This window comes from Hippocampus zosterae, chromosome 9, assembly GCF_025434085.1.
Source record: "Hippocampus zosterae strain Florida chromosome 9, ASM2543408v3, whole genome shotgun sequence".
Classification (NCBI taxonomy): domain Eukaryota; kingdom Metazoa; phylum Chordata; class Actinopteri; order Syngnathiformes; family Syngnathidae; genus Hippocampus; species Hippocampus zosterae.
This window is the reverse complement of record NC_067459.1, coordinates 22245071-22269862: the sequence shown is the minus strand read 5'-3', so window position 1 is coordinate 22269862 and position 24792 is coordinate 22245071. Positions and strand designations below refer to the sequence as shown.

General features: G+C 46.6%; 3 protein-coding genes across 8 annotated transcripts; 2 read left to right on the top strand and 1 right to left on the bottom strand.

The window, feature by feature from the left end:
- The first annotated feature begins 825 nt into the window (after positions 1 to 825).
- Positions 826 to 11623, top strand: LOC127608099 (carbohydrate sulfotransferase 11-like). Its single transcript, XM_052077012.1, has 3 exons — positions 826 to 1476; positions 7648 to 7733; positions 10776 to 11623. The coding sequence occupies exons 1-3, from the start codon at positions 1383 to 1385 to the stop codon at positions 11616 to 11618; spliced, it is 1023 nt and encodes a 340-aa protein (XP_051932972.1). The 5' UTR covers positions 826 to 1382; the 3' UTR covers positions 11619 to 11623.
- Positions 11624 to 12486: 863 nt separating this feature from the next.
- Positions 12487 to 21288, bottom strand: LOC127608090 (solute carrier family 41 member 1-like). Of its 6 annotated transcripts, XM_052076998.1 has the most exons (11): positions 20283 to 21288; positions 17959 to 18123; positions 17809 to 17880; positions 17316 to 17460; positions 17097 to 17243; positions 16027 to 16171; positions 15874 to 15953; positions 15275 to 15409; positions 15097 to 15144; positions 14996 to 15006; positions 12487 to 14411 (listed from the first exon to the last, which is right to left on the bottom strand). In XM_052076998.1, exons 1-11 carry the CDS (start codon positions 20412 to 20414, stop codon positions 14247 to 14249), a joined length of 1245 nt encoding a protein of 414 aa, XP_051932958.1. In that variant the 5' UTR covers positions 20415 to 21288; the 3' UTR covers positions 12487 to 14246. The 6 variants fall into 6 exon arrangements, with proteins under 6 accessions (XP_051932958.1, XP_051932956.1, XP_051932955.1 ...); XM_052076996.1 differs by having other exon boundaries at positions 14996 to 15144; positions 16027 to 16147; positions 20283 to 21286; XM_052076995.1 differs by having other exon boundaries at positions 14996 to 15144; positions 20283 to 20700.
- A 607-nt stretch (positions 21289 to 21895) lies between these two features.
- Positions 21896 to 24770, top strand: ppp1r3db (protein phosphatase 1, regulatory subunit 3Db). The gene has a single exon (XM_052077018.1). The coding sequence runs from the start codon at positions 22007 to 22009 to the stop codon at positions 22901 to 22903; it is 897 nt and encodes a 298-aa protein (XP_051932978.1). The 5' UTR covers positions 21896 to 22006; the 3' UTR covers positions 22904 to 24770.
- Positions 24771 to 24792: the final 22 nt, after the last annotated feature.

Sequence of the window (24792 nt, the reverse complement as noted above, 5' to 3'; positions counted from 1 at the left end):
CCACACTCCTTATCACTAGCACTCTTGAGTCACTGGGGAGTGCCACTCTTGCATAACCTAACGTGACATGTTTAGTATGAGGTAAACATGACTCGACCATTCTCCGCTTTGTTTTTGTTTTTTTTCCATCGATTGGGGGCTTCAACAAAAATATGGTGCAAAAATAAGTTATTCGTACCCGTTAGGTGGTTCAAAACCAATCAATTTCAGTTGAATGTTTTGACCAGTCAAATTCAGTCATTTGGACCAAGGGTTTCATCTTTTCTACAACTCCAAGTTAGTCATGCCACAATTACAACTTAATTTCTGCTACAACTACCCATTTATTTTCAACAACTCCCAAGTTTCACTTGCTGCAACTGTGACACTTGTTTTCTACATCTACAAATAACCTTTGCACTAAATTTACCGGGACAGTTGCAGTTTAGATTGGCTATAACGACAAATTGGTTTTCTCAAGATATACACCCTTGCCGTTCTCACCAAATTAACGTCCATAATTAACGCCACAAGGTGGCATCGCAGGACCACGTTGCCTTGGTAAAACTCGGGTACACCCAAATCAGGACAGGGTAATATTAACAGGATATATATATATATATATATTTATATATGTGTGTATGTACTGTATATATATTTATATATGTGTGTATGTACTGTATATATATTCAAAACGTTGAAGTCGAACTGATACGCAAATGTGTATCCTGTGTGCATGTAGTTACAGTTGTCACCGGAAAACAAAATTGTTCAACGTATCAGTTTCAAAATAAAGGCGCACGGTAGCGTCTTGTGGAAACAGCCCAAATGGTTTAATTGCTTCATACACAGGAAAAGAAAACCCGACATTACCATTTTATCAGGCAGTCGCTCTAGTCCCGAATTGGCAATAAAATGTAATATCCAAACGGTGTTGACAAGAACTCACCGTAGCTTCTCAAATCAGAAATGAGTTCTGCGTTTCCAAACCATGTCACGCTGTGACCGGACTAAATGGCGATGTGAGCGTTTTACTTGGAAAGGTTCCACAGCTGTATCCGCCCTGGGGAGGGAAGGGTTAACTGGGCACGGACCCTTTGGAAAGAACTGAAGCCACCCGGGCGTCCAATGCACCTTTGAATAAAATGCCTCGCCTTCTTTGACACTCGTTGAAGCCTTTTACTCGGACTGTCTTTGGTACCGGAGTAACCTGCTCTTCCGATCCCGCGTCTTAATCTCCTGCAAACGCGAAGATGTACTGCAAGCCAAAAGCAGCAAAGGTCAGAAAGACGGATCGATGTCCGTGATCAAGTAGACAGACAGCCCGTCCGAACAAAAACACCTTTTTGCATGAACGCCGGCTGGGATTGGTCGTCAACTCGGTCTCCTCCCGAGGACTCAGGATGAGGAAATCGAAAATCATTCGAATGCTTTTTGCTTTGAGTCTAGGATGCTTCTTGATGGTCATTTTCTATTTCAACAGCAATCTAAAACCAGGTGAGTAGAACAAGGGCATCTCTCTCTCTCTAAAATATGTGTGAAATGTTGGCATTTATGTACACAGTTTATATATGTACAGTAATACATATACATACACTTTATGTGTATGTTTTGATAGTCTACACAGTATGTATGGTTGTCATGTCATTGTATATATGCTTAAACATCCTTTATGTATGTATATATGTATATGTACACACACATGTATGTATGTAATCCGTATACACACGTGGACAAGATTATTGGTATCCTTGTGTTACTAAAAGAAAAACACACAGTGGTCATAAGAATAACTGACAAAAGTAATAATTAACACGGAAATTACGAATATTAACTAGAATAAAAAAAAATCAACTCATGAAACAAAGTGGCAAGGTGGGTGACTGACTACTTTGCACATCTGCTCCACAGTTCTGAGCCCGTGGGTTCAAATCTGGGCTCTGGCACTCCTTTGTGGTCTTGGCATCTCATCATCGTGCTTGTGTGGGTTTTCTTCGAGTGCTCTCGTTTCCTCCCACATAACACCCCCCCCCCCCCACACACACACACACGGTTGATGATATGAACACTCTGAATTGTCATGGCTGTTTTCTCTATTTGTGCCCTGTGATTGGCTAGCAAGTGGGGACCAACTCGGGGTGTACCCCGCCTCTCACCCAATGACAGCTCCAGCACTCCGGCCACCCTGTTAAAGTTTATTGATTTATTTATCCTGGCTTGGAACCGACAATGGCTCCATATTAGGGGAATTGGCCGGGGAATCAAACCCAGGCTGTCTTCCTGAAAAGGAGCAGCATATACTTCTGTATTTTATTTATATGTCACATACTGTATATATTATGCAATACTGTGAAATTTATTCTCTGAGAAAATGGCTGGGGGGGGGGGGGAGTTTTCGTAACTGGAGAAAAGCCACAAAGTGGTTTGGGGTAGACAAAGAAAAACCCAAATAAGCCCTAAAGTTGAGTTTTCAGGGTGATCCAAGGTGGAATTGAACCTAAAGACCCCCCCCCCCCTCCCCTGTGAGGCAACAACCCCTCAAAACCATGCTCGGACTTGAACTCGGTGTATCTGAATGAAGAGGCCGTGTTGTGCAATAGGCCACTTGGACTTTGTATATTTTCCTGTCGTTCTGGTTGTAACCCGGTGTGTCACAGGAATCACAATTTCTGAAAACTTTTGTGAAGCTACACACTGCTAATGCTGATCTTTACACACACACACACACACACACCAAAAATGATGCACAGATGCTATTTTGCGTCAACGTTACCAAAGCGCCCCAGAGAGCCCTTTTTCGAGACGCAAGACAGCTGCGTTCATGCTTTTCATTTGGAATCATTGACGTCGCTGCTGCGGCTGTTGCTGTTGAGCAACCTCCAACTGGCTCCCAAAGCGGCTCCTAAAGCCGCAGCAACCCGGGTACCTGCAGACCCCAATTGCCGGCTGTTGACTGGGAACCGTTCGTAGCCCGAAGGGCACGCCCAACACCGCTTAGAGGTCGTTCCCGAGTTGGGCTGACGTTACTGCTGCTCGTTTGGCTCATGGGCACCCACGCTTGGGTTTTACACTACCTCCACTAAACCAAATCCAACGTAGAACCATCCAAACACGTTTATGGCCTAGAAATACGATGTAACACGCAGATATGAGGCGAGGAACCATTTTATTTGCAAACTGCCTAGCGGAATGATGACTGTTTCCTCAGCTGGGCGGGTAAATGCTAAAAGAAGTTCCAGCTGGCAGGTTGCGAGATTTGCCTGAACCCAACCTTTTCCAGGTCCTTTGGCCACGCACAATGGCCTCATTCAGACATACCTTGCAATATACATTCCCCCCGCTCCCCAAACCCCTCATAAAAAAAGACGTATGTATCCCATGCTGGTTGGAGGGATGTGGGCAGGGAGTTTGTGCTGAAAATGTGCAAAGTTTAACATGGGGCGAGAGTTATGTGTACAGTTGTGACAGATCCTGCCTCATGTGGTGCGCAAGAGCATACCATGCTGTCAGCCTCATCCCAAAATAGGTTGCTGCGCTTATGAAGTACTCTTTTTTTTTTTTTTTTAATGTGTGTGGCGAGTGGAAGCTCATGCATTCAATTTTGTAGTGTGCCAATGAAGTCAGTAACTATATCTAATCTAAAAGTCATTTCGTTTGAAAGCTTGAATGTTTTTTTATGACAGTTGTATTCAAAAATGAAAGGGTCTTTATGTCACTGGTCTCCAACCATCGGTCCACGGGCCGGTAACGGGCCGAGACCCTTATTGGTACCGGGCCACACATAGACAGACTAAGATCTTTTTTGCGTGCGTGTGTGTTTGTTTGTTTGTTTTTGCTGAGCGTCAAAAACAAAACAAAAAATGTAAGTCAAATTAAATAATTACCTAAGAATGAAATGGGCGGGCGGCCCGGTAGTCCAGTGGTTAGCACGTCAGCTTCACAGTGCAGAGGTGCCGGGTTCGATTCCAGCTCCGGCCTCCATGTGTGGAGTTTGCATGTTCTCCCCGGGCCTGCGTGGGTTTTCTCCGGGTGCTCCGGTTTCCTCCCACATTCCAAAAACATGTGTGGCGGGCTGATTGAACACTCTAAATTGTCCCTAGGTGTGAGTGTGAGTGCAAATGGTTGTTCGTCTCTGTGTGCCCTGCGATTGGCTGGCAACCGATTCAGGGTGTCCCCCGCCTACTGCCCGGAGACGGCTGGGATGGGCACCAGCACCCCCCGCGACCCTAGTGAGGATCAAGCGGCTTGGAAGATGAATGAATGAATGAATGAATATATATATATACATATATATACATATATATATAGGCCCGGTAGTCCAGTGGTTAGCACGTGGGCTTCACAGTGCAGAGGTACCGGGTTCGATTCCAGCTTCGGCCTCCCTGTGTGGAGTTTGCATGTTCTCCCCGGGCCTGCGTGGGTTTTCTCCGGGTGCTCCGGTTTCCTCCCACATTCCAAAAACATGCATGGCAGGCTGATTGAACACTCTAAATTGTACCTAGGTGTGAGTGTGAGTGCGAATGGTTGTTCGTTTCTGTGTGCCCTGCGATTGGCTGGCAACCGATTCAGGGTGTCCCCCGCCTACTGCCTGGAGACAGCTGGGATAGGCTCCAGCACCCCCCGCGACCCTAGTGTGGATAAAGCGGCTCGGAAGATGAATGAATGAATGAATGAAATGGGCGTACATGTCCAACATAAGCATTTTATTTCCATTCATCAAACCTTCCTTTTGTTCACTTTTGGCATCATCTGGAAAGCAAATTTAGTCTCACTTCGACTAAAGCTGCCAGAGAACAGTTACAGATTCAAATCAACTGCCTGTCTTGATCTTTGAAATTCCATTAAACGCGTTTAAGCAGCAAATCAGATTTTACACTGACAAGCGAAATTATACTTTCATTTGACAGAATATGAGACTTGGAGATATGGAACATATCTTTTTGGGAGACCAGATGTGGTTGCACCGATTTTGACATTTTCGCCAAGATTAAAGAGTAAATAGTCCGTGGTGCGGAAGGTGATGAGAAAATAAAATTCTGATGAATTAATATGTCATCAGTAACCTTGGAAGAAAATATAACCCGTGGTTCCGAGTATATTACCGGTGTGCCTGCCATATACTCACTTCACACATTCCTTGCCTGGAGGACAAGGAAGTTAAAATTTTAAAAATACGTTTACTTTCCCATAAATGCCCCCCAAACATTTGCAAGAGATGACATGTTGCATATGCATGCAAATGGTTTGGAATGTTACATCTGCATACAATCTTCTACACATCGGGACACACGCGCCACATGCTCGGCCTTCGCACTCACACCCTTAAAACACACACATTTGTGGCTAAAATGAGCAGACTTTCCCTTGTACAGTGTCTCTCTCAGTTAAGCGTTTTGGCAGGAACGGCCATGGAGAGGTGAGGGAGAGGGGGGGCTTCTCCCGGTGGGACCACCACCCCCCCCCAAAAAAAAACAAAACAGAGGTCCGTTTATGACTGAGAAGGGACTAACACACATCCTCTTCTATGTATTTTGCATTGCCAAAGTTCCTGTTTCTGAAAAGGTCGAGAGGAATGCAGAGGGAAAGGCCTTTGCGCGTTTGGGTCTTGACAAGACTCGAACCAATACGAATGCGCCTTCCTTGCAATGCTCTTTGGGTGAATCTCAGTGCAACGGTGGGTGGGATGGGTTGGGGGATTTCAGAAACGGCAGATATACTGCAGTCTTGGGGAAATGCATTCCACGCCCAAAAATTGGAAAAATGAAAATCCACCCCCCCCCCCCCCCCGCCCATAAAAAAAAAGGAGATAGCAGTGCCAGTGTTAAGGTGCTCAGGCAGTGGTACCCAAGTCCGGTTCCGGCGTGAGCCCTGTCCCTATCCCGCCTGTTTGAGATGCCTCCCTCTTCCAACACACCCGATTCATATCATCAGAATTGTTATCAGGCAGGGCGGCCCGGTAGTCCAGTGGTTAGCACGTCGGCTTCACAGTGCAGAGGTACCGGGTTCGATTCCAGCTCCGGCCTCCCTGTGTGGAGTTTGCATGTTCTCCCCGGGCCTGCGTGGGTTTTCTCCGGGTGCTCCGGTTTCCTCCCACATTCCAAAAACATGCTAGCAGGCTGATTGGACGCTCTAAATTGTCACTAGGTGTGAGTGTGGTTGCGAATGGTTGTTTGTCTCTGTGTGCCCTGCAATTGGCTGGCAACCGATTCAGGGTGTCCCCTGCCTACTGCCCGGAGACAGCTGGGATAGGCTCCAGCACCCCCCGCGACCCTGGTGAGGATCAAGCGGCTCGGAAGATGAATGAATGAATGAATGAATGTTATCAGGCAGAGCTTGCTGAGGACGCTACGGTAATTCAACTAATTCAAATGTAAACCTTTCACCAGTTCTTTCCATTGTGGAAAGGGATACAATTTCGTATTGCATGAGTTTGACAGCTCAGGGGGCATTTAAAACCGATTTGCCCTCCTGGAGCTTGTGCTGACTGCACTGAATCTTGTTTTATAGGGGAAAAAAAAGTGCATCTCTTTTGATTGAACGCAAGTATGAATGAGTTCATAACTCATGAGGCAACTTATTCTTTCCAGTTAGCTGTCAGCAGTGGATTGTTCCCCCCCCCCCCCCCCCCCCCCAAGTAGGTCATCCTAAAGTATCCCTTTCACTTCAAAATAAGAGCTCAAAAAATAGCCTCAAGCTACTGCGAGTACTGTAGTTTTTTTCTTTGTTTTTTTTTTTGTTCTCTGCATCCAAGCCACCCCTGTGCTCATTTTCAAAGGGAAAGAGCCCCCGTTTAAATGTATCCGTCCTTTTCCCTCAGTCCAAATTTCAGTTGAACATTAATAGTTGGGATTACACTTCTGGAAATTGCTTTGGCCTGTTTTCATCTTGCAGATTTCCCTAGAAGGGAGCTCTACCAGGTATAATTTTGTTTTTTGTGCGCTCACCATTACAGTTTTGGCAATGGTGTGTTTTTCTTCGACTTCAAAAAAAAAATCTAATAGAAATTGCAGCCCAAAAAAAAAACTATATTGTTTTTCCATGTCTATCAATAAAAACATGATGGTGTTTATGTTACAACATACCTGCACCCTCCCCCGTCTCATAATTTGCTGGGGCAAGTCCGACATTCTCATCTTCCGCCTGGTTCAAATAGCGAAAGCAAAGAAGCAAAGGCAGATTGTGCCAAAGCCAGCAAATCCAAGCCAGAAATTTGACCCGCGTGACCTCTCATGTACATTTCTCGACACAAACGCCTCCGCCACCTGCCTAGCTACCAATACCTCTCCATTGAGATATGATTTTTTTTTTTTTTTGGTTGTTGTAAACAAAATCAAAGTCAATTTTCCATCCCGCTCTGAAATATGTTTTATTTTTTCATATATAAAATATGGGGGAAAAAACGGATGGTTTTTTTTCCATATTTTATTATTTTTTTTGCTGTCTCTAATCCCACATAATTCATATATGGTGTGAGCTATAGACTTTAAATGGGAAGTCTTTTTTTTTTTCTATTGTTACACTACCAGTGTTGCGAAAAGCCACATCCTAATTTAACTTGATCGGCATATTTTCCTCACGTGGATCTACCTGATGCTTTCGCTCCACATGTTTTTTCCATTTTGGTTCCTATGGCATATTTTAATGACTGGTACTTTGTTTCCATCCCAGCCTCAGCCTCGGAGCAACTTGGGGAAAGAAGCGATGGGCAGAAGCCCAGGAGGAGTCCCCTGCAGACACTTTATGGCGGTGACCAGGTAAGTGTCACTTCGCGGGCTCCATCGCAGCCGCTAAAAAAAACGCTTGGCTTTTCATACACGGCATAACACGGAGAGAGCGTTCTCGTGAGATACGTGATTTCAGTGGCTTCCACGCTATCAGCAATTCCAATCGCCTAATGTGTCGAGTAAATAAAAAAAAAAAGGGATTACGTTTCAAATAATTGCCTCATCAAAGTTGTTTAATATATTTTAAAGTGAAATGTATTGAGGTGTTAGCATTAAAAGTCTACGCATGTGCCTGCTTATCTTCCTTCCTTTTTTAATTTTTTTTTTTTTAATGAATCCCAGAAACATTTGCCTTCACAGTGTGAATCCCGCGTTAAATATCCGTCCCGCTGTTTCCGCTGATGCGTTTGCTTGAGAGCACGCAGCTCTTGAGGGAGATTCAGATTCCTCCGCTAAGTTTCAGCATTTCCCGCCCAGAACATCCAGTGCTCGCTCAGTGGGGCCAGTCGCTCAGGACTCAAGTGTCCTCTCAGATGCAATGAACACAACAGAAATCTTTCGAACCAACCCCCCCCCCCCACCCCCCACCTCCCTCCACCCCCTTCCACTCTGTATTAGGAAACGAGCCATACTTCCATTTCAGCAACTCCCATGATTTATTGCCACAATTTTATTGGGCTCCTCAGTAGCTACAATTGGGCCCGGTACTGAGAACGGTCGGCATCATTGCTACCAGTGAAAATCATGCAGCATTTATCAATTCCATTCAGTATTGATCATGTCTATACAATTGATTTGTCTTACGGTACTTTACCTTTAATTATGAGTATTAAAGACTCACTTGTATTTTTTGGCGTTCGACTCAGCATGACTTAGATTTGTTCTTGATTTTACTGCTTGGTGCTTTCTACCGCCTTTATTACCGATTTGTCTTACTGTTTATTGTGTATGTTAAATCGCTCCATGTACAGCACTTTGTATGCAGCGATGGCTGTTTGAAAGTGCTCGAGAAATACTCTTGACTTGACTTGACTTATGTGCATTTCTAAATATCATCTCGCCAAACAGTTTTTTAAAACAGTTTTTAGCCCCTCCCATATGCTTAGTGTGCTGGTTAAACAAATATTAAAATGTACAGTATGTTCATCTCTTTTTTTTTTCTTAAATATAAGCGTGAGTGTGGTTGTATAAGAACCCGTGCTTTTGAATCTGAGTCGTGCATGTTTATGTAAAAAGGCTCTCAATGTCGAGTTTAGTCTCGGTTGTATTTTTCATGCCAGTCACTGACACATTTATACTTTTGTTTCGGAAAAAAAAAAAAAAGAGGCTCAAACATCTTTGCTGAATTAGCTCGGTGACATTTATTGATGTGTTTGACTTGGCAGTGTCAAGTTGCAGAGAAAGAAGAACTCGGCGGCTTTCCTGTGGGATTTAAATGCAAAGGAAAGAAAAAAAAAAGCTGACTTGGGACTTTTAGATGCATAGTATAGAAGGCACGGGCGGTGAGATTTATCTTTCATTGGCATATTCAGTGTCATGCTGCCAATTTCATTTGAAATGACCTTATTGTGCTGCGCTCTCGCGACACTTGACTACGTGCGGCTGGACAGACAGCATCCTTTTGTTCCAATAAAAGGCAAACGTGCGAGTGCGCTCAAAGGGCGAAAGCAGTGTAGTGGGGATTTTTTATGATTTTTTAAGTGGGTGTACGCGATTCTGGGATGTTCTACATATACATACAGAACACCAATCACAGGCTAAAACACCAGTTGAACGAACATTAAATTTAATGTTTTACTACTCCCAAAAAAAAAATCCTTTGCACTAGGAATGGGCCATAACATCGAATTGATATATGATCAAATATGAACTTATTCACAACTTTTCAATGAACACATTAAACTCGGGGAATCAATGTATCTTCCCAGGAAGGCATGCATGACACTCACAGTGTCATGAAAAATTGGAGGATTCCCAAGTGTTGACATCGTTCGACTCGGCATGACTTAGATTTGTTCTTGATTTTGCTGCTTGGTGCTTTCTACCGCCTTTCTTACCGATTCGTCTTACTCTTTATTGTGTATGTTAAATTGCTCCATGTACAGCACTTTGTATGCGGCGATGGCTGTTTGAAAGTGCTCGAGAAATACTCTTGACTTGATTTGACTTAGGCATTTGGAGATAACGTCAAGAAAAAGATGCTTCCAAACAAACCATTAAATGATTTAAATCAAATGACTCTACTTTTGGACTCTTTTGGAAACAAAAGAAGTGAGATGTGCGCAGATCTTGGCATGGCAGTCCAGCAGGCTAAAAGCAAATGAAAGAAGTAAATCGGTTGTTTGTGTCACACCAAGGACAAGTTGTACTTTTGAGAGCGGCGCGTTACGACACTATGAATGTTATTTTAACGGTTTGAAACATAAAATGTATCACCATGACTTTTCAATAGTCACAAAATCTTTGACTCGAACAACAGGGAAAGGAACAAGCAATACACATATCCACAACTGCAAGGATCCTTTGAAATATGACATATCAGTCAATATAAACACGGAGTGATGTCTTGTTAACTCGTGAGTGATGCCCTCTAGTGTCTGAATGCTATTACTCATTTAGTGAATGCTATTACTCATTTAGCCACTAGAGGGAAGCAGTACTCTATGAAACATCACTCACCAGTCTACGAGACCTCAGTCAATGCAACACGTGTTCCATTGCGCCCAACCTGCGGGCCGGACGGCACTGATTTTATGACAGGGGCCGAGGGCCGGATGAAATTCGACCGCGGGCCGGATTTGGCCCCCGGGCCGGACTTTGGACATGCCTGTTTTACATGTTGCAGCACAGGCACTCGCCCGCTTTACTCCAATATCAAAATACCGGCTGCAGAATTGCACGTTTCACGCTAACAGATTGCGCGTGCTCTTGCTTAGCGTGTTTTTGGTCTACTAAGATTACGATCTTTTGCCGAGATCCCAAATAACTCCTACTAGAGTGTTCGTTCGCTCACTGAAAGGTTACAGTTTTTTCTAAAGAAAATGTTTTTCTCCGCCCCGCCCCCTTTTGTAGGCCGAGTCAGCAGTACAGGCCATCCATCAAGGCCGACGGGAGTTTTTAGAGGAAGCCTGCCGCTCCTACACCCGAAAGCGTCGCGTCCTTATCCCGGAAGACCTTAAGCACGTCATCGTGGATGACCAGCACGGTTTGCTGTACTGCTACGTACCCAAAGTGGCCTGCACCAACTGGAAGCGAGTACTCATGGTCCTGACCGGCGCGGCCGGATCCCGCCGAGACCCGCTGGAGATACCGGCGAACGAGGCCCACGTCCCGGGAAACCTGCGCACCTTGTCCGAGTACTCGGCTTCCCAGATCAACCAGCGCTTGCGCTCCTACTTGAAGTTTGTGTTCGTACGCGAGCCGTTCGAGCGGCTGGTGTCCGCTTACCGCAACAAATTCACGCGGAGCTACAACACGGCTTTCCACAAACGATACGGCACCAAGATCGTACGCCGGCACAGGGCCAACCCGCAGCCGGACGCTCTGGAGAACGGCCACGACGTCTCCTTCGATGAGTTTGTGTATTACCTGGTGGACCCGGCCACCCAGATGGAGGAACCCTTCAACGAGCACTGGGAGCGGGTGCACTCGCTGTGCCACCCCTGCCTCATCCACTACGACGTGGTGGGCAAATACGAGACGCTGGAGCAGGACTCCAGCTACGTGCTACGGCTGGCCGGCGTGGAGGATCGGGTTCGATTTCCTGCCTCGTCCAAGAGCGCCAGGACTACGGGAGAGGTGGCGGCGCAGCTTTTCCTCAACATCAGCCCCTTCTATCAGAAGAAGCTGTATAACCTCTTCCGCATGGACTTCCTCTTATTTAACTACTCCGTGCCGGCGTACCTCAAGTTGTGACGAGCCAGAGGCCAATAAAGCGTACGATCGCCGACCAAGTGTGTACGTACTTTTGTTTGGCGAACCGTTGCATTGTGGGAGCAGCCGAGTTCAACCCAAGGTGAAACTCGCGACTAATTCACATTGGACTGTAAAGAGTGATCAAGCGAGTACTCGTCTGTGATTGTGTGAGCAATTTCGTTTCCGATTTGACGTGTTTCCCCCCCCCCCCCCCCCCCCAACAAATGTGATTTGTCTTTTGGAGAGGGGTGAGGTGACATCGCAATAGCACAATGAATGTTTACGATGGCATTTGGAATGTTTCATACGTGCCTTTTTGACGGTCAATCCCCCAGAGAAAATAATTGTGCCTGTGTTTCATTTTCGAATGTTGTTCGAAAAATTTTTTTTTAATTTATTGTGCTATTTTTTTTTTGACTGAATTGCATCATATCAGCCCCCAAAAAAATTCTTGGCATCATTCTCAAATCCCGGATACAAGCGGCCGAAATTTTCTCCGCAGGGTGTCCGGGCTCTCCCTTAGAGATAAGGTGAGAAGCTCGGTCATCCGGGAGGGGCTCCGAGTCGAGCCGCTTCTCCTCCACATCGAGAGGAGCCAGATGAGGTGGCTTGGGCATCTGATTCGGATGCCTCCTGAACGCCTCCCTGGTGAGGTGTTCCGGGCATGTCCCACCGGGAAGAGACCCCGAGGAAGACCCAGGACACGCTGGAGAGACTATGTCACCCAGCTGGCCTGGGAACGCCTCGGGATCCCCCGGGGAGAGCTGGAAGAAGTAGCTAGGGAGAGGGAAGTCTCGGCTTCCCTGCTAAAGCTGTTGCCCCCGCGACCCGGCCCCGGATAAGCGGTAGAAGATGGATGGATGGATCATTCTCAAATAAATGTCACCCAAGCAACACAATTTATTGGATGATGTATGACCGCAACAGTAGAGCATGACAATCCTAATATTTAAATACAATTCTAAACACAAACCTAAAAAATAAAAAAAACGTTTGTTTTTTTAAATACATCACACAGACGTGCATCAGCTTTGAGCAAACAGTTCAAAGAAGTGTGTGTACGCTCAAAACAATCCCTTTATTGACACAATAGTCTGAAACCATTTGGGTTTGTCATCGAAAAATGACTACGAGCTTTGCAGTTGATCTTTTCTTTCCAGGTACTTGCATCGACATTTGTTGTGCTGTTTAAAAGAACTGACCAATATTTTATGCGAGTTGATATTGTGGAACCTGTGAGTGACTGTGGAGAGACAACCACTCTACCACTGAGCCATCCTGACGCCCCCCCCCCCCCCCCATGACCTTTCAGATACTTTTGTTTTGAACTGAAAATCCGGTGTTCCTTTACCAATGCTATTCTATGGAAAACAGTAAACGCCCGCAACCAAAAGTGGAAATGTTGATTCTTCTTGTCTCATATTCTTCTTTTCACGTCAAACTCAATTGTTTTCGGTATACGCAACTATGTCAGGCTACGAATTGAGCGAGCAACTACGGAAACGAGTGCGCAATAACCTTATTTTGCGAGCGTTTCGCCACCTTCCACAATAAACACGTTGTGTATTCCACGGATTTTGGATTCGTATTAAAGTTGAGGCAGTAACTCTGAGACGAGCAAGACCAAACCAACTCTTCAAGTCTGACCTCCCCACTGACAGTCAACGGCAAAATAGTTCTGTGAAGCGCTTTGTTACTGCCCAAGTTGTTGTGAAAGCGCGATATCAATAAATATGTATTGTATTGTAAAATGCTCCATTTTCCCTTCCATCCGGTAAATGTCTTGTTGTGAAGTAGACCGTCATTTATACTAATGAGATATTTGTTTCTAGACACATTTATACTTGCGTTGGTTATTGCGATCGACTCTTATACAGCATTATTTTTCCGTAAGTAGATTAGCTTTGAAATTTAAGGTCAGCATCTACAAAGCTACGGTACTTTGAGTCGCGTGTCGGAGTCTACGGACCTAAATAGCTCTATACCAAGGCCTCCGTGACAACTAAAATATTGTCTCACATATCGTATTTTCCACACTAAAAGGCGCACTGGGTTATAAGGCGCACCTTCAATGACCTGGCCTATTTTATAATTACTTTAATTTATTGCATTATAACATGCAATCTACAATGCATCCACTAGATGGAGCTACGCTCAAGGAAACACCAAGAGAACGATCAGATGTCAGTAAAACCTATTTAAGAAAGCAGTGACACAGTTCACTTATAACATTGACTCGTTAATGTTGAACTTTCTTGCCCCTGCTCTATTATGCTCTATTTCCGTGTTCAACTGTGAAACCGATCGTCTTAGATTTTAACTCTGCGGTGTACGCATGTCTCTAGCAAGGAGCCATTTTGGGGTCGACATATTACCGGAATGGCCATACACAAGGCGCATCGGGTTTTAAAGCGCGCTGTGAGCTTTTAAGAAAATGGAAGGCTTTTAGGTGCGCCTTTTAGTGCCGAAAATACGGTAATTAACCGGCCAGTAGAAAGTGCGAGCATTACTCAACACATCCTACCGAAGGATGGCTTACATCACCCAGAAGGTAGCTCACTAACTCGAAAGTCCCGCATGATCGTACGGGTCCCAGTAGATCGATGCTGTCGATCAAATCCCGACCCCTCAAGAGCTGATCTGGTGAATCAGTCGGAAGCTTAGGGCCAGAAAAGCCGTTCCCAGCAGGTCACCCAGTGCTGTCAGGTAGGGGATGGAGAAGTTGTCTGGGTCCAAGCCCCTTCGCCACAGCCACCTCACCATCAGGTTGGCGGCGTGCAGAAGAATCACCACCTGGTCAATGACAGCAGCGATCGATGATAAGAACTCTCGCCAGGAGATCCTCAATTTGTTCGAGTCTGCTGTCAGATGTCGGTGGGGGGAGGGCGGGGGGGGATGGGGTCTCGGCAGCACATCTGTCAGGTTTATGGAATTACTGCGTCACCTATCAGACGTGAACTAAAAACTCGATGGGGGGAAGAATTTGTCACGTTTATGGAAATTCACCGTGGCTTGGAAAATATCTGTCAGTTCTAAGGAAGAACACCAGCAAGCATCATACGAGATGGTCTGAAAGAGCAAAGCATCAGACGAAACTTGGTCACAACGAAATGACATGAGGAGAGATCGACACTCAACGAGGTCTGAATATACGGCAGTTGTTGGTTTGTTCATGCCCTTCTTCAATTTAATTTGGATTATTCACATATCGCTAACACCGCACGTGACGCTAACACTGTACGTGACCTAGCATAGCATTAGCGGTACGCCACGTTTTTATTCATAAGTGTTACAATATGGAATACAGTGTCAATGTATTATTGACTCCTATTTCAGCAGAAACTAGAATTCCGCTGAAGCAGTATAAAGAATCTCACCTGAAGCAGCGCTGCAGACAGGTAACAAACCACAAAGGCAACCGTCATGGCCGCGTGCCCCGCCTGCGCAAGATGGATCACGTAGAGGAAAAGAAGGTGACCTGGGACGACCAGCATGGCTAGGACTCTGGCTGACTTGGAATTCAGATCTGAACAGATTCAGGAAGAAAAGTAACTCGATTTCGCTTACCTATACAAAGTGGTCAAAGTGCAATCCTACGACAAACGCACACAAACACATTTGTCAGTCAAGCGGCACGTATAATTGCCTCTCTTCACCTGAAGAAAAGAAAGTAGCAAAGGGTCCAGGACAGTCCGTGGTGATTTTGAATGGTAGAGCTCCAGGAATGCTCCAATAGTGAAGATAGGTAGACATCCTGCTGGCCTGAATGGCAACCAGATTTCCTCCAACACCTACATTAAAAGAAAAAATGTAACTCTAAATATAGCGATATCAGTGTTAGCCATCGAGAGAGCACTGGCTTACACCAGAGGTGCTCAAGTCCACACCTGAAGAGCCCGTATCCAGGCTTGGAACTCACATGGCCCTTTTCCAACGCACTTGTGCTAGTTCCGGGCCAGTGCCCAGGTTAGCACCAGTTCTTTCTTACCCAACCACCGAAATTGGCTCGAAGGTGCCCGAAGGTGCTTGAAACTGGTGTATAAACTGGTCTCAAGTATTTGTTGGACCAGACCGGCATTCATTCACAGTGCACATATCAACAAACAGCCGTTCACGCTCCGATTCACAAGTCATTCATGAACTTTGGATGCATGATTTAAGAAAATGGGAGGAAGACAGAGTACCCAGAAAAATACAGCATGCACGTCCGCGAGAGAATGCAAATTCCACACGGGAGCGATTAATCGCTACTGACCATTGATAACCGGAGTGAACACGGCCATTCCTTCGAAGTTTGGATTGCTCAAGGTCTTATCCAGAATCAGGCCACCCACACTGCACACAACACGAACCAAACCAATGGCACGATCTTGTCCGAGAAGGAGAGAATGTCAAATTGGCCATTCACCTGCTGAGTGACATGGCCAAAATAACGGGCTGCCAGCCTGACTTCAGGACTTCCGCGATGGGTGGAGACCGGCGGGCAACGAGGACCCACAATGGCGCAAGGAGCAGGAAAAAGGCACACACTACAACAGGCAGGTACCATGTGTCTGGATGTTTTAAGAGCAAAAAATCTCATATCACATTCTCTTTATAAATAAACAAACAAAAACCAGTGCACAACAAATCTCATGAATTTTCCCTGGAAAGTTTTCTGGGGAAGCGAGGCGTCAACATTCCATCCATCCATCCATTTTCCGAACCGCTTGATCCTCACTTGGGTCGCGGGGGGTGCTGGAGCCTATCCCAGCTGTCTTCGGGCAGTAGGCGGGGAACACCCTGAATCGGTTGCCAGCCAATCGCAGGGCACACAGAGACAAACAACCATACACGCTCACAATCACACCGAGGGACAATTTAGAGTGTTCAATCAGCCTGCCACGCACGTTTTTTTGGAATGTGGGAGGAAACCGGAGCACCCGGAGAAAACCCACGCAGGCCCGGGGAGAACATGCAAACTCCACACAGGGAGGCTGGAGCTGGAATCGAACCCGGTACCCCTGCACTGTGAAGCCGACGTGCTAGCCACTGGACTACCGGGCCGCCCCTATATATTAAATATATTATATTAATTCATTCATTCATCTTCCGAGCCGCTTGATCCTCACTAGGGTCGCGGGGGGTGCTGGAGCCTATCCCAGCTGTCTTCGGGCAGTAGGCGGGGGACACCCTGAACCGGTTGCCAGCCAATCGCAGGGCACACAGAGACAAACAACCATACACGCTCACAATCACACCGAGGGACAATTTAGAGTGTTCAATCAGCCTGCCACGCACGTTTTTTTGGAATGTGGGAGGAAACCGGAGCACCCGGAGAAAACCCACGCAGGCCCGGGGAGAACATGCAAACTCCACACAGGGAGGCCGGAGCTGGAATCGAACCCGGTACCTCTGCACTGTGAAGTCGACGTGCTAACCACTGGACTACCGGGCCGCCTGCATCAACATTCCCGCATCCCCTAATTGCAGTCTCACCTCTGTAGCAGAGGAAAAACCTGCTGAGCGCAGCGAGCAACGACAGAGTGATGACGTCGCCCAGGCTGGCAGCGATGGGCGTGGCTACGTTATCCGGGTTGACGCCCACTCTCCTGGAGCCGATGATCACGGCCACCGTCACGAGGCCTGCTCGTGTTGCAAGATCATGACCGTGCGGTTATTTTGGGATGTGTCTGCATCTTCCGCCGGTTGTCTGACCTAGAGACAGCGCCGCAAGGAAGGCTGCGGTGACGCTGCTGGCGCACAGGATGGCGGCGTGGACAACATCCACTCGACCTCTCGTCAGGCCCCCGAGACTCACTGCTGCCACAGCCGCCAGGAAACCGACCACTGTGGCCTGGACCTTCATGAGAATACATTGTGTTACCTTTTTCCACTATTTTTATGACAGTGAAACTCCTCTACAATGAAACCTACATGATTTCGTTGTAGAGGAGGAAACTCCTCAAAAATGATGATGCGCGGTGAAAGTATTTCTATTGAGGTCAGGGATGAATGGGGTGATACAGTGAAACTCCTCTACAATGAAACCTACATGATTTCGTTGTAGAGGAGACTCCTCTAAAAGATCATGTAGGTACCGCGCATCATCATTTTTGACTTCCACAAGGAATGGACAGATGGATACCCATAACCGGCCTTATTTGAACATATTGAGCACGGTCGAATCGGCATGAGAAGCGTTTCTCACCTGGATGAGAGCCAAATTGCAGCACAGTGTTCTCCACTGCCGCTGAGGTTCCTCCAGCTGCCCGGTGTTGGCCTGTACGTGGAAGCATTTTTGCAAAGCAAATTTGGGGACATGTTACATTTGTTCTACAAGACAATACATCCTACGCACTGTGGATGTCAACATTTTTCTTTGTGTGTCTGTGTGTAGAATTGTGTTTGCGCTCACTGCTGTCGACAGTCTGGATGCCAACGTCATCTCCAGATTCCCTTTCAGTCCCACCAGGGCTGGAACCAAGATAAAAACCTCGGAGATCTCTTGAAAGACCGTCCAGTGCTGGAAAAGAAACGTCGCAAAAAATAGAAATCGCATGTCTTTTTTTTTTTTTTATTAGATGAAAATTGAGCGAATCGTGTCTTTGTCAGTTCCAAGGTGACTTGGATCATCGGTTAAGCAGCCTGAAAACCTTCATCTGCTATTATTAGCCAAAGTCTGCGTTCTTGTACAACCTTTGCAGTAGGCTAAACGCAAATGAATTTGGTTAGCGAGGAGTCTGCCAATCCTGTGGAGATTTTCTCAATTCCGATGACGCACGCAGGTCGCAAAAGTACTCAAACTCTGTACTTAAGTAGCGGTTAAGAATCTAGCTAAAGATTCTGGCAAAATTCAAAGTACCGTAATCATTCAATTTATTTACTTCAGTAAAAGTCATGAAAAATACACACTGTAATATACTTACGAAAGTGGAGGTGATATTTCTTTATTTTATTTTTGCTGTCGTTCATATCCGGTGCCCATTTTGCTAACATCGGTGCTATTATCGAGCGCTTCAACGTATGCCCTGGAAACAAAACTCCAGCGCCGGACGGGTCATCGCCATGACTGCTCGGGTCTTGACTGAAAATCTTCTTGAAACTAACCCCCCCCCCCCCACACACACACACACACACACACACTTTCTCTCTCACACACACATACACGGGCACTCCTCACGCTTCACTTTTGAGTAGCCGGGCGGCTGAGGCCGAGCGCTGGAAGCCTGGCCTGTCACGGGGTCTAAAAAGGGTCCATGTCCGGTGGGACAAGGACATCCAGAAGACCAGGAGCTTCTTCTCAGTCCTCATGTGCCCCTTGTCCTCCGTTTCCGTCCACAGCTCCCTCTCTTGGGGAAGCTGAAGCACCTTCCTCAGTTTCATCAAGGAGGGGGGGGGGAGCAAATCACAGGAAAAGGTGCTTCGGGATGGAAAGGTCAGTCACAAAGTCCACGATGAAGGAAGAAGAGAGGCAGAATCGGAATGTACCCGTAGCGGGGAGCAAGGCTGCGGATTGTGCGCTCACGATGAACAGCACTCTTCTATCTCGGCATTCCTCGTCGCCTCGATTGTTTTTCAGAGGGTGCTGCTGTTCTGCCGCCCCCCACCCGTGACTCTTTGCGTAGCCCCTCCTTCCTCTGCTGTTCAACGTGCTTGGTGGTGGTGGGTGACGCATCTCCAAGCAGCAGGTGCTCTACCTGTCCCTGACACGTGCTGCAGCAGACTTTCTCTCTGACGGAGGGGTGGCGCTAGGGGGGGGGGGGTTAATTAGTTCATCAGTATGCTCACCTTTTGAAAAGTACCATGACTTTATTGAGTAGTGTTGACCTTTTTTGTAAACTGAGGGAGAGAAATCCCGCAGTGCCCCCCCTCCACCCCCCGCCTCCCACACACACACACACACACACACACACACATTTCTCACATACACACACTCAATATGACTCAGCTAAAATGTTGACTTTGGGACATGGGACATTGCCTGAGTGGTTCTATGTTCTCTGCAGCGCCCCCGTCTGGCTTCTAGCTGTAATTGGAATAATGAGGCTGCAGAAGAGTGGCACAGTTACACAAAGTCTTGGACCACGGGACAAACGGCGTAGCAAATGGATAGAGTGATGGATATCGGACTCAAAATGTCATTTGATATCTTCACAATCCTCCTCGCGTAATTATTTGTCTATCGGGTGTAATCTTTATTCCATTTAGGATGGCGGGCTCTTTTGTCGGAGTGTCAAAGTGTATATTTGACTGCGTAAGTTGTCCTTGTTTGCACGGAGCGCGGTCACCCGCAAGGTCGCCGCGACCGCCAAACAGCTGAAGCTCACAAATCAAATCTCGGCTGGTCAAAGAGACAAGTCACAGACAGCGACGCAGAGAACACGGCGACAGATGTTCACGGCTCGCTGAAGCCCGCTAGCTGTCTCGAACAAGGAGTTTGTTTCAGATGACAAAACAGATGGAAGCGAGACTTGGATTCGTTTGGCACAAAGTGAGCAAGTGGCTATCTTTGGACCGGTATCTTGGGTCCGCAATGAAAAAAACCTTACCCAGCAAATGCTTATTGATCAAAATGTGTCATCCATGGAAGTGTATTCATGATATTTTCAAGTTCCATCCAAGCTACCGATGATATTGCAATTCCATAGCCAACAAATGGCTACAAAATTGGGTGTCACTGACCTGCACTTGGTCCAGCAGAATGCCGGCCGTCACCATGCCGAGGCCAGCCAGCACAAACGACGGCATCACCTGCAGGCAGATCATCCGGGAAGATTCCTTTGGTGCCGGAAGGGGGAATTTTGCCTCAAGCATGACCGCGGCATGAGCGCGGCCTTAACCTTGCGGGCTAACTTCCAAAATGCCGACACCGGTGACAGATCAGTTCCCTGCTCAGGTTGTCGTACCGCAAATTGCCGCTGTCACGGTCACCCGTGGGTGTTGCCCACCTTTTGCTCCAAAGTCCGCTTGGGCAGGCTCCAGCTCCCCATAAAACCTGAAACAAAGAAGCAGATTGGAAAACGCGCAGATGAAAGGATATCTGTGTATGGACAGTATGTCGGCTGACAATTGGTAAAAGGAGCTTTTATCACACCGTCATACAATCGTTGAACAGTTTTTGATCTGGATGGATGGATGGTCAGGGGGCTGAATTTAGAGAAACTGCCTCCTTTCTTTTTTCTCCTTTTTTTTTGTTTTTTTTTTTGTTACTTCGGATGTTTTGAGACTTTTTGGATACTGTCTAACAAAAAAGTTGGCATAGTGAGACCATTAAAAACCTTTTAGCGTTTTCAATAGATAGTTTTTTTCAATTTTCAAATATTTTAATCCGCATGTATGAGACGCGATAAAAAACTTACACATCAGTCCTTGTTCATTTCATTTTGGACAATAAAGTTGTACTGGACTTGACATGCTTTTGTGCTTTCATCGGGAACAGCCCGCATGGCTGGAGGTTTCCTTCTTTTGTTATTTTCGTAGCTGACGCAGTTAGGAAGGGGCGTTTGCGCCGTTGTGGGAGTGATTCTTTCCCAGCAAATGAAGCCACACTCTGCGATCCTTTTAAATTCATTCCGGGAGAGGTGCACAGTCCTCACACCTGAAGCTTAAACTGACTCGCTGGAGTCGCTGCACAAAGCGCATTTAAAAGTGAGCACTCGGAGACCCCCCCTTCAACCCCTGATTGTGCGTCTATGTGTGGCAACCCCGGTGCGGAGGTTCTGTTTCGCTTTTTAAATGCATGTAATTGCCGCTGCATTGCACGCTGAAATGAATTCAACTGCTAAAAGCAGCAACTGAAAGATACATTCGTTAAGAATTAGTGACTGGTCTGGTCCATCACAGGTCCAAAAATATTTGTAAATGTTGGTCATTGTTTATTAATATTTTGGGTTGAGAGACCAAAATTCTGAGGACCTTGACAATTTTAATGTAAACGAGGTTTCTGACTTATTTCCCCAGATGAAATACGGGCTTTAGTCATTGCCAGACGGGATGAAATCACCGCAGGTAATACAAGAGAAGGAAGGGGCGGCCCGGCGCTATCCGCTATAAATATTCTCCCTACAGCACCTCCCATCCCCAGGAAAGGTGTCAAGTTAAATGCGAGGGGCCGCGCTGAAACTTTGCAATCTATCGCCGTTGTTTCCGCCGAGTCTCTTGTTGGAACTACATCATCAGCTGCTCTTGCCTCGCGCTTGTTTTTCTGGATCGGGTTACATTTTTGTTGCCGACTGAATTGGGACTGCCGTTTGCTACCTTCACTGCATCAAGCGGAAAAAAAAGGTCTGTTGTGCATTTCTTTGCGTTTGTGACCGTGATTGAAATGCGGCTTCGTGCGATCCCATGACCTCAAAGTGAACGTTTGCTGTCTTATCTTGCCATGTCCGCTCATTCACGTAACAAGGATGGACGATGCCGGCGAGAAACGGAGACGCGACAATTCCGCCGCGATGGTCGGCCCGAGCTGGATGGCCGTCCCTCGCGCCGCCACCATTCATCTTCGCTGCATTTACGAGCCCAAAGCGCAAGCCCCCAAGGTGCCGGTTTTGATCCGTCCTCCGGGCCCGAGACCTCCATCGCTACAGCGGGACTCAAATGTCAGCGTGACCGCCGATCCGCCGACCAAGACTATCATGAGGAGACGAGCTCGGTCTCTTCCGTCACCGGCGGAACGGAGGCGGGAGCTCAGGAGCCAGCAGGTTCGCTTTGTGGACTCCCTGGGCCTGGATTTAGAGGAGGTGAAAGTGTTTAAAGTTCAAGAGCGACCCCTGATACCCCAACATGTCATGTTCCGACTACTGATGAGCTCCGAGAGGGCCTTCGGGAAATCTCTGGAGCTGTCGCTGCCTCACTTTAAACCCTGTTTCCCGGAGAACTTGGGCGCTCGAGCCGACTTCCTGCCGCGTGTGCGCGCGCAAGGCGTGTGTCTGGAGCACGTCGTGTGCTCCGAGCTGGGGATTGCGGGCACCATACAAGTCCTTAATTTAGACTATGAGAAAAAGGTCACAGTGCACTACTCTTTTACCAACTGGAGAACATCCACGGACACGGCGGCCTCCTGGGTCTCAAGTGGGGCGGAAGGGGAACGCGATTCTCCGGGGACCGACGTCTTCCGATTCCGTCTGCCGGTGCCGCCTTTCATTTTGCTGCCAGGAGCTTTACTGGAATTCGCCATCTGCTATCATGTCAAAGGCTCAAATTATTGGGACAACAACAATGGCTGCAATTACAAACTGACTTGTCATAGTTACAAGGTGACCGTTCCAAGGGAATGCGAGGACAGTATGCTGCATTTTACCTGAGCGACCACACGAGGGAGCTATTGCACATGTATGGGAACGCGGCTGTTGGCAGTTTCACGATTCTGTGAGACGTTTACTGTACATCGACTCAAATACTCGACTACTGTGGCGAGAGGCTGCCTTTTGACTAAACACATTTCCATTTGAGGCTGTTCAATAGATCATATTATTCTCTGTACAGCTTTTCCAATTAGCCTAGGCGCAGCATGAGAAGAAGTTAGCTGAGGGTGGACGTGTGATGTGATTTTTTTTGGGCGTCACTTAAAGTTGGATAAAAAACTGCCGAGAATCACCATCCATGCAGGGCGACAACTGCGACTCGGGATATTCCCTTTGCACTCACAAGAGCATCCCTTTGTGTCGTAGCCCTCCGCAGGTTTCTGGCTATTGCAAGGTAGAAGACACCTCACCACCTGCCACAGTGGACACTTGTGCTATTCATGACTCCACAGAGCGAGCCGTTACAGTGACTGTACAGCAGAAATTTAACCCGAGCGGCCATCTGTCAAATTCGATTGCCAGGAGAACACTGTGAATCACACAAGACGTGTGTGCTGATGTCAAAAATGAAGCATAAACTGCACAACCAATGGAAATGTTGCCATACGGGATGGCCCGTTATATCGACGTACTATTTTTGCTTTTTTTCGTGGCCTACAAACACACAGTACAAAATTATTGTTCTGTAATTTTTTTTGTAGCATAAAAAAAAGCTTGAAACTGAAAAGTTTGAACGTTGATCCAAACGTACCTTGTTGGTGCTTGGGGGGAGGACAACAGCGTGTATCTCGGCCCCCGTTAGCCATTTTTTTTTAAACTTCCATTAGATACCATAAGAAGGGCTTGGCAAAAAAAATAAAAATAACCACAACTGTGAACTATAACAAAAATAGCATGTTTGGGAGGCATATTCAGAACTAGCATCTCATTAAAAAACGGACATAGATCGGAAAAGGTAAAAATGACTTTTGAGCTTTTTTTTTTAACCTCCATTAGATACCATAAGAAGGGCTTGGCAAAAAAAAAATAACAATAATTCAACTGTGAACTATAACAAAAATAGCATGTTTGGGAGGCCTATTCAGAACTAGCATCTCATTAAAAAACGGACCTAGATCGGAAAACGGTAAAAATGACACACTTTTGAGCTGTGAGCTTCCAGCGATGCGAAGCTCATGTTGATGCTTTCTATTACGTTTGAAGAATACTGACGCCTGCTTTTAGTCTACTCGAAGAGTGTTTCTCTGTAAGAGAACAGCGCAAGACCGGAAACATGTCACCAGTCTCAATTTGTTGATGGCAACATCAATAAAGGTTTTTTAAAAAAAGGAAAAAAACAGAGCGCCATTGACTGGCCCTGTGCTAAATTGTGGCTAATTGTGCAACACTTTTAAAGGTACTATACAAAGGGGAGGGCGGCCCGGTACCGGGTTCGATTCCAGCTCCGGCCTCCCTGTGTGGAGTTTGCATGTTCTCCCCGGGCCTGCGTGGGTTTTCTCCGGGTGCTCCGGTTTCCTCCCACATTCCAAAAACATGCGTGGCAGGCTGATTGAACACTCTAAATTGTCCCTAGGTGTGAGTGTGAGTGCGAATGGTTGTTCGTCTCTGTGTGCCCTGCGATTGGCTGGCAACCGATTCAGGGTGTCCCCCGTCTACTGCCCGGAGACAGCTGGGATAGGCTCCAGCACCCCCCGCGACCCTAGTGAGGATCAAGCAGTTCGGAAAATGAATAATAATAATGAATGAATGAATGAATATACAAAGGGGCATTTTGACTGTACCAGAAACTATTTTCTGCTCTACTTTTGCAGTGACGGGTTGTATTCCATTCCAAATTTTCTGCAGGCATGTGCACCTCTGGCTATTATATATCAATAATGATTTAAAAA

What these genes read in the sequence shown, in the direction of transcription:
- LOC127608099 (XM_052077012.1), top strand. Translation starts at nt 1,383, where the DNA reads ATGAGGAAATCGAAAATCATTCGAATGCTTTTTGCTTTGAGTCTAGGA. An exon ending in CAACAGCAATCTAAAACCAG is followed by an intron (nt 1,477 to 7,647) that starts GTGAGTAGAACA and finishes TTTCCATCCCAG; the next exon opens with CCTCAGCCTCGGAGCAACTT. An exon ending in CACTTTATGGCGGTGACCAG is followed by an intron (nt 7,734 to 10,775) that starts GTAAGTGTCACT and finishes CCCCTTTTGTAG; the next exon opens with GCCGAGTCAGCAGTACAGGC.
- LOC127608090 (XM_052076995.1), bottom strand. Translation starts at nt 20,414, where the DNA reads ATGCTTGAGGCAAAATTCCCCCTTCCGGCACCAAAGGAATCTTCCCGG. An exon ending in TTCTGCTGGACCAAGTGCAG is followed by an intron (nt 18,124 to 20,282) that starts GTCAGTGACACC and finishes TTTCTTTTCCAG; the next exon opens with CACTGGACGGTCTTTCAAGA. An exon ending in TGCTACTTTCTTTTCTTCAG is followed by an intron (nt 15,145 to 15,274) that starts GTGAAGAGAGGC and finishes GAATCTGTTCAG; the next exon opens with ATCTGAATTCCAAGTCAGCC.
- ppp1r3db (XM_052077018.1), top strand. Translation starts at nt 22,007, where the DNA reads ATGGACGATGCCGGCGAGAAACGGAGACGCGACAATTCCGCCGCGATG.